At 41.2% G+C, this 9,201-nt stretch overlaps 1 protein-coding gene across 1 annotated transcript in view; it reads left to right on the forward strand.

Moving 5' to 3' along the window:
• LOC138037462 (serine/threonine-protein phosphatase 6 regulatory ankyrin repeat subunit A-like) overlaps positions 1-8,490 on the forward strand; it is a 259,329-nt gene extending 250,839 nt beyond the window's left edge. Inside the window, exon 14 of the mRNA XM_068883387.1 lies at positions 5,679-8,490. Within this exon, the coding sequence (XP_068739488.1) occupies positions 5,679-8,114 (2,436 nt within the window). The 3' untranslated portion in view covers positions 8,115-8,490. The remainder of the gene's footprint in view (positions 1-5,678) is intronic.
• Positions 8,491-9,201: the final 711 nt, after the last annotated feature.

A 9,201-nucleotide genomic window follows, 5' to 3' on the forward strand; every position in this document is an offset into this window, starting at 1 on the left:
GTGACGTCAAAAAAACTAAATTTATGAAATTATGGGATTTACTGAGATATTCTCAAAGTACATGATGAAGAATGGCCGCTTGCCATAAATCAGCATATTGTTGCAATATGGGGGTAAGATATTAGCGCTTCCGTGCTTCAGTAACTCCATACAAATCCTTTGAAAGGGTCACTATCTCATCCCCAAACTGCAATAAGATGCTAATTTCTGGCAAATGGCCATTCTTCATCATGTACTTTCTGAAGATCTTAATGAATCCCATAATTTCATAATTTTAAATATTTGTGACGTCACACTACCACTCTATTCACGATTTTACGTCACAAACTGCTTTGCAATGGGAATGCACCATCACGACAACCCTGCTTGCAACAGAGCAATCTGTGAAGATACTGGTTAGCCACGGGGTTCCCCGGCGTTATTTAACGTTCAGGAAGGACATACATCGGATCATCCAAAGGTGATTCACAGGCTACCAGCTAATTAATTAATAGTGGAGCTCCGCGGGCGCCTTGGGCGCGCGCGCGCGGAGCACCATTTTTAAGAAATATGGTAACCCTCTGGTAACCCATCAATGCGAGAAATCTTGGTTTTATAGCCATGACGTCATCAACCGTCCGTACATGTATACCAATGTGACCAGTATCATGCTAGTTTACTGCATACTTTTTTTGATATTGGACATCCATCTTTTGATCAATTGACACCTGTCAAAACAAGGTATCCGCTGACCAGTATTACTTGACCCCCTATCATGGGCTCAAACTTAGAGCTCACCGAGATCAGCTTTTTTTTTAAGTTGACCGCTGACCAGGTACTGGTTTTCCATTGCATTGCAGCCTCAACCCAGGTTAACTCACCTGAACGTAAGCGAGGCTTTATTTTCAGCGTACTTTCTGTGGCTCGACGCGGCCACACGGCCATAATAAATCAACGAAAGTTCTTACACAGTCAACGCTTTTCGTGTTAGGTGGAAAACGCTTTGGAAGGTGTTTTCTTTCTGCATTTTTCACCGGTTTCAATCCAGTTTGACAAATCATGATATCTGTGGTCCACATTGGTGGCTACGCAGTTATTCAAGTCAAGCATCGGCGGGATGTAAACTTAAAGCTGAGTATTTATTTTTAGTTTGCTTAGAGCTGCTTTTTTCTCTGTATTGCAATTTTTGGCATATCTTTAGAAGCTCTGATAAGGTTACATGATGCCTGGAGGACCTATGTCTAGAACAGAAACGAAAGGAGAGCGAAAGAGAATGACAAGGAAAAAACAGAATACCAGTAATAACTCATACTTAGCGGAAAAAGTTACTCCACAAATTCTTTCCTTGGGCACTAAACCGTTTCTTGTTTTTACGGATGCGTTATTTAAAGTGGGTGCGTATTTTTAAAAGGTGGTTTAATCGGTTCTTCCTTTGTTCAGGAATGAAAATCGAACTTTTATTGTCAACTGGAAGTAAATAACCATTATCTGTACTCTTTTGGACATAAAGAAAAAGTTGATTTGTTTGTTTGTGTTGCTCTAAAATGCAAGCGATTAAGTGCTTTTATAATCCATTTGCCTGACTGGTTTTCGTTGTGCCTCGACAGTGACAGGAAAAGTTTGCCCTCATATTATAAACACGTATCCACAATGAGTTCTTGTAAAATTAGAGGGAAATCTCACTAGCTTGTGTTTTGTTTAAAGCACCCAAACGTTATTAAATGTTGGAGCAGATCGTGTTTGAAGTTCGTCGTTTCTTAGTTGCATTGCTGTATTTTGCCGATTCTTGTACCAAGCCAACCTGTCGTGTTTCAATGAAATACATCAAAATGTGAATGATCTTGTTTTCAGAGATAAAGTGGAATATAGTACATCAGTAAAACTCTTCTTTGACCTTGAACTGGAAAAGTTGCTTTTATGGCTTCTAATTTTAGCGTGATTCCTATTCGCTGGCTATTGACAGTTGACTCTTTTCCATTCGCTTGATAAGGGTGTGCTTGTTTTCTTTCAAACTCATGCATGCGGTTCAAGAAAAAATTATTGCCAAACTGGCCCCGGTTGCTCGAAGCATGGTTAGCGCAAACCATGGAAACCTATAGCTTTTGATATCTCTTAACCAACGGTTAGCGCTAACCAGGCTTCGAGCAACGGGCCCCAGGTGAATTCCAAAGTACATTTCACTGAAAAAACCGATGTCGCACTCATTGCTTCGTGATTCATGCGATATAGGTTTTTAGCGTAAAATTTACCTTGGAATTCACTAGTTAGGCAATGAAAGAAAGCAAAGAAGTGATTTATTTATGAAAGCAGCAACCGGAAACATCAAAACGTGGTCAATTCGGAACCTTTTGTTTTCACAAACCCAACAGGCAGTAAGAATAATAACCAGGGAGCTCCGCTTTTAGGTTTGACTAAATCTATATATTATACTGTTTGTATGAAGAAGGCTGGAAATCCAACGCTGTAATCACTAGCCAGTAGCAGTGAACTACTACTGACTGATCCTTTTTTGAATGAAAAATATATATGTGCCGTGAGTGGGAATCGAATTCGCGTCCCCCTTTGTTGCGGGGTTGTCGTGATGGTGCAGTGGTTAGCACACCCGACTAGTAACCAGGGAGACGCGGGTTCGATTCCCACTCATGGCATATATATGTTTTTCATTCAAAAGGATCAGTTAGTAGTTCGCCTGCTAGCTAGTAGGGAGCTTTAGCAACAACAACGGCGACGGCAACGAAAACGTCACAAATTTGCATATTTAGCGGGAAAAACAATAGCTTTGCACGCTCTGCACGTGCGGTTTTCACTTTCGTCCATTTCTTTGCCGTCGTCAGCAAAACAACAACGTGAAACAGCCAAATTTGAGGTTTTATTGAGGACGTCAGTCCTCGGAGATAATTTTTTATTTTCTCCCCTAAACTAAGCGTGACTCATATCGGTTTCATTCTTGAGGGACTGCCACACCAGTGTCATGTTTAAGAGCTTGGACTAGTCGCGAAGTGATTACAACAACGCAAATTTATGTTTTGAGGTGACGGTCTCGTTACCGTCCCTGGCGAGGAAGCTCAAGAGAAACCATTTAGGCCTTATTACTATGAGCTTCCTCCCTAACTTACGACTATAAATGAAATACAAGAGCGGAGAAATAGATTGAATGATAATTTAAGATTTTAAAAAAAGGGAGATTTATATAAGGAACGAAAAATATTTGAGTTTAGGTGCATTTTAACCAACAGAAAAGCCTTAAGTTACTAAACAAACTTTTGAATGTTCGAAAGCTGAGATGAGTACATTACAACGCCTGACAACAGTCCAACCCGGCATAACACGGTACATTCGCTGTCCATTGCACCCTAGAACTGTAACAGTTCAAAACCCTTGTCCCGTTGACCAAAGATGCCAAATAAGGTCCGTTTATGCTCGGCCTTACAAATGTAGATAGTGAATAGAAGTAAAGTAAAGTAAGTAAGTAAAAGGTTTATTTCACAACACTTCCACATGGTGGCTCTTCATTTGTGAAAAAACTAATTATCTAAATTAAAAATTTATAATCTACAAAATATTATTAAAGACATATATACATCTATACATTATCCTAAGACTACAAAACTAAAAATAATAATTGAATTTAACATTTAAACGACTTGTGTTTTGAGTTTCTGGAACAAATACTTCCTGGTGGCCTTTGCAAATGTATGATAATCAGTTAATTGTCTAACACTGTCTGGAAGAGAATTAAAAGATCTGGCGGCCATCGATTTAAAGGTATCTGTTTCCTTGGGAACGGGTAACCGTGGAGCATCTGATGATCGGAGATTGAAAGAACATGATCTTTGAAATTCAAGTTGTAAGTGTTTTGGCCAGCCCCCATAATATAATGATTTATGTGTCATCTTAAGTAAGCTCAATTCACTTCTTTCACGTATTGGAAGCCAGTTCAGATTTATGACATCACCCGATTTAGCGTGGTGTCTAGGAACGAATGCAGCACAAGTGTTTTGGACTCGCTGTAAGCGTTTGATTTGATATTCAGGGAGGGGATGGAAAATTGTATTACAGTAGTCCAACTTAGACAGCACTAAACATTTGGCCAATTGTTTCCTAACTTTAAACGGAGCAAGATGACGCATCTTTCTCAAGACAGCTAAGACGCCATAACAGGAGGAGAGTCGTTTTGTAACATGTTCTTTTCAGTCTAAGTGCGAGTCCAAGTGAACGCCTAATAACTTGCTGACATTCACTCGCTCAAAGGCCTTTCCGTTACATTTGATGTCAATTTCTTTCCTATCTAAAGAGTGGTAACGAGACATCTGGGGTGTAGAGACCAGCATCCATTTAGTTTTCGTAGCATTAAGAGCCAAGTTCGATTCATTCGAATATTCTCCAAGACGATTAAGGTTGTGGTTTATGTCAGTAGTTGCTCCTGAGAGATCGGATACTTTCATATGGATGTACGAGGTAGTGGCATCCGCATATTGGAAGCACTGACAGTTAACATTGTTCTGAAGGTTTGCTGCGTACAAATTAAATATTACAGGGCCTAAAATAGATCCTTGTGGCACACCAACTGCAACGTGTGCCATGTCTGAGCGTCTGTCATCAATTTGCACAAAATGACGTCGGTCTGATAAATAGTTTATCATCCACTTTAAAAATGAACCAGAGAAGCCTAGGCGGTGCATCTTCTTCAAGGCAGTACTAAAGCGGACAGTGTCAAAAGCCTTAGAATAATCAGCAAACACCATCAATGACACCTCTCCTCTATTCATGGAACGTTTCAGGTCATCCCGAATGCCAATCAAGGCGGTTGTAGTTGAATGACCTTTCCTGAAACCTGACACACGGTGGCCGAACAAAGCAGCTTTTTCAATAAATGTGATCAGCTGTCTCAGCAAATAGCACACATCTAAAACAAAGCAACTTAGTTTTAGATGTCCCAGTGCGCAATTTGCTCTCCAGTATGGCGGTCTTTGTACCATGTGATCGCCAGGTGCAAAGGCCCCATTGTACTACTGTAAACGGGTTAGCAACTTGTCAGCTTGAATGAGTCAAAACAACTGAAAAACTCTTTAACTATGGTGGCTTACGCGAATACGACTTAAAGGGGCACTGTCGTACTAAATTTGTTGTTTTTAGGTCAAACCTGGGTAAAAATCCAATTTAGTGGTTTAGCTCACACATACAACATTCCTGACAACCCACTGACAAGATATGAAATATATTTATGGAACAAAGAGCTATTCGTATTTAATATTTTGCAACATTATGAAAACAGTTTTTCCAAGTTTCAGTCCATTTCCATCCTCTCCATCCTTGGCTGCAGACAACAAAGAATAGCTTCAGTGCACTTAAGTTGTTATTGGTAACAAAAGTAGAGCGTTCTTTTTTGGTCTTTCATTGATGCAATGACGTGAAAATATTTACATTCTATGTCACTTCCACTTACAGGTTAGTTCCGCCGAATGTAAATATGTCACTGAAATACGAAAAATGTAAACTGGTTTTTCAGCCAAACTCAAACCATTTTCTAACTGACATGGACATGGCCAACTGCATGAGATGCATAAATGTCCGAAAGGAAGAGGAGGGGGGCTTTTATCAAAAGTCTAATTCAAAGGAAAGGCTTGCATGGTCCTCGTTATCGATGGCGTAATACTTTGGTTATGAAGTTAATTGATATTTGACACGTTTTGTTGCAGCTCAGTCTCAGGACATTTACAAAAAGGGCTTTTTTGCGTACGGACAGCCTCTCAGGATTCAATCTACTACAGGCAGCTGTCTTAAAAGGAGACTATGACAGTGTTTATAAAGCAAGCACCTATCTAGAGAACTTTGTGGAAGAGATGAAATCTCAAACAATAACTAATAACGAGTCCATTTTCTGCGGTAAATCAGCAGTTGATATTCTATCAGCCCTTACTTGGAGAAAACCAGGTCATGTTGATATTGAAAAACTGTACCTAAGATTGGTTGAAATTGACGAAACACTAAATGAGCTGCACTCGTGCGCCAAGAGCGGTGATGTAGAAAAGGTGATTGAGCTCGTTTTTAATGATGGTATTGATGTCAATGTCGCTGCAAAGAGCAATATCACACCATTGCTGTTAGCGAGTCCGATGTCCTCTGGTGTGTTAATCAAGACCCTGATTGATCTTGGGGCAGACGTAAATGCTCAAACAGCCCAAGGTAAAGAGGGACCTTTACTTTTTGCAGCTTCTAGCAATAACTATGTGGTGACTGGACTGCTTTTGGAACATGGAGCTGATGTGAATATTCAGGACAATGAGGGAAATACGCCGCTTTTGTTGTCTGTCAGTCAAGGCTTCCTCAACATTTCACAATTGCTGGTTCATGCTGAATTTCAGACCAAACTGAGAAGCAACGCAAGAGAAACACTTCCTTGTAAAGCAGTCACGCAAAAGGACGTACCTCTCGTTAAGGTATTACTTGAAAACAAGGCGGATGTGAACATTCAAGACAAAAATGGAGAAACTCCTCTTCATAAAGCAGTCATCCAAAAGGACGCACCTCTCGTCAAGCTATTGCTTGAAAGCATGGCGTTTGTGGATATTGGAGACCAGTCGGGTGAAACCCCTCTTCATAAAGCAGTCACCCAAAAGGACGTACCTCACGTCAAGCTATTGCTTGAAAACAAGGCGTTTGTGGATACTCGAGACCGATCGGGAGAAACCCCTCTTCATAAAGCAGTGACCCAAAAGGATGTACCTCTCGTCAAGCTATTGCTTGAAAACCATGCGTTGGTGGATATTAAAGACCGGTCGGGAGAAAGCCCTCTTCATAAAGCAGTAACCCAAAAGGACGTACCTCTCGTCAAGCTATTGCTTGAAAACAAGGCGTTTGTGGATACTCGAGACCGATCGGGAGAAACCCCTCTTCACAAAGCAGTCATCCAAAAGGACGTACCTCTCGTCAACCTATTGCTTGAAAGCATGGCGTTTGTGGATATTCGAGACCAATCGGGAGAAACCCCTCTTCATAAAGCAGTCACCCAAAACGACGTACCTCTTGTCAAGCTATTGCTTGAAAACAAGGCGGATGTGAATATACGAGACCTGTCGGGAGAAACTCCTCTTCATAAAGCAGTCACCCAAAAGGATGTACCTCTCGTCAAGCTATTGCTTGTAAACAAGGTGGATGTGAATATTCAAGACCTCTTGGGAGAAACTCCTCTTCATAAAGCAGTCACTCAAAAGGACGTACCTCTCGTCAAGCTGTTGCTTGAAAACAGAGCATTGGTGGGTATTCGAGACTGGTCGGGAAAAACCCCTCTCCATGAAGCAGTGACCCAAAAGGACGTACCTCTCGTCAAGCTATTGCTTGAAAACAAGGCGGATGTGGATATTCGAGACTGGTCGGGGGAAACCCCTGTCCATAAAGCAGTCACCCAAAAGGACGTACCTCTCGTCAAGCTATTGCTTGAAAACAAGGCGGATGTGGATATTCAAGACCAAAACGGAGAAGCACCTCTTCATAAAGCGGTCACCCAAAAGGACGTACCTCTCGTCAAGCTATTGCTTGAAAACATGGCGTTTGTGGATATTGGAGGCCGGTCAGGAGAAACCCCTCTTCATAAAGCAGTCACCCAAAAGGACGTACCTCTCGTCAAGGTGTTGCTTGAAAACAAGGTGTTGGTGGATATTCGAGACTGGTCGGGAGAAACCCCTCTTCATAAAGCAGTCACCCAAAAAGACATACCTCTCGTCAAGCTATTGCTTGAAAGCAAGGCGGATGTGAATCTTCGAGACAAAGATGGAGAAACCGCTCTTCATAAAGCGGTCACCCAAAAGGATGAACCTCTCGTCAAGCTATTGCTTGAAAACAAGGCGAAGGTGAATGTTCGAGACTGGGCCGAGGGAAATACTCCTCTTCATCTATGCGCTCTGTATGGATTTTCTGACATTTCACAGTTGTTGATGAAATCCGGATGCAATATCAATGTGACGAACTACAGTGGAGAGACCCCTCGTGATATTCAGGGGAGGGTCACTAAAGGAAAAGAAGTATCACGGGTTGAGCCGAAGACATTACATAATTTCGAGCCCGGAACTTCTATACTACGTTGGGACAGCGACAAAGGCTTAGCAGAGGATGTGGCAAAGGCTGAAGAGAAATGACCGAGCAAAGAAGTCTTAATGAACAAACAACAAGAGTTATCTTCACGCGAGGAAGAGTCACAAGCTCGAGTTACACAACAACCGGGAATGACTAAAGAAGCAAAAGAAAAAGAACAAACAATGTGTAAGCTAGTATGAACTTACATCACAGAATGAGCATACTTATGATCATTTTACCAAGAAAAAGACTTTTTGTCACTTTTTTACAATGCTTAAGGAAAAGTCAAGGGAACTGTTTAAAATGTATAGTTGGCATAGATTGAGGCTATTAATTAACTTCTGAGACCTGAGTGAAACTAATCCTTAACTTTGAGAACAAAGATGCATTTAGTGCCTTGTAGCCATATTATATGCCCATTTGTCTGTCTGCCTTTAATATTGGTCTCGTTTTACACTGATACATGACGTGATTTGTGAATACCTTTCTATTTCCCTTCAGTCTGAATGCCCACAAGGCTCTCCCAAACCGTCACACCATCACATCTCTCCCCAAACTGCGAAAAATGTGCCGAGGGTGTTGCTCAATACTACTCTAGTGCTATATGGTGCTAAAGACAAAGAAACTAACAAAGGCCTACTCTGGGACGTTAAGTCGTATTAAGTCACCCTAAGTCGCCTTAAGTCACCTAAAATCACCTTAAGTCTCCTTAAGTCACCTTAGTTCCATAAACACAACACATCTTAAAGTTATCCTAAAACTAGCTGAGAATGAGTCAACAAAGTAGTGGCAGATTAAGGGAGGTATGTTAGGGCGCGTTCGATTGACGCTGTTCCGGAATAAGACTACGTGGAGAGATGATTAAAACGGTATGTTTGGCGCGTTTCGAAGCAGCAAGGATAATAAAAATATGTTTTAAATAGCATTTTAGCAGATGTTTGACAATTTTAGAGTGAATGTCCGTAAAAACGAAGGATTCCTAACTTATATTGCATTTATTGCTATTCCGGAATATGGTCAATCGAACACACCCTTAATGTAACTGTCTCTTGGGCAGGGGGTTGCCTTCCGATACCCATTTGAAAGGTGCTGATGAGCCTGGCGAACTCCTGCCGTAACACATTTGAGAGGCCAGAACACATAAGAGGA

Source organism: Montipora capricornis, chromosome 1 (genome assembly GCF_036669925.1).
Source record: "Montipora capricornis isolate CH-2021 chromosome 1, ASM3666992v2, whole genome shotgun sequence".
In the NCBI taxonomy this organism is placed as follows: Eukaryota; Metazoa; Cnidaria; class Anthozoa; order Scleractinia; family Acroporidae; genus Montipora; species Montipora capricornis.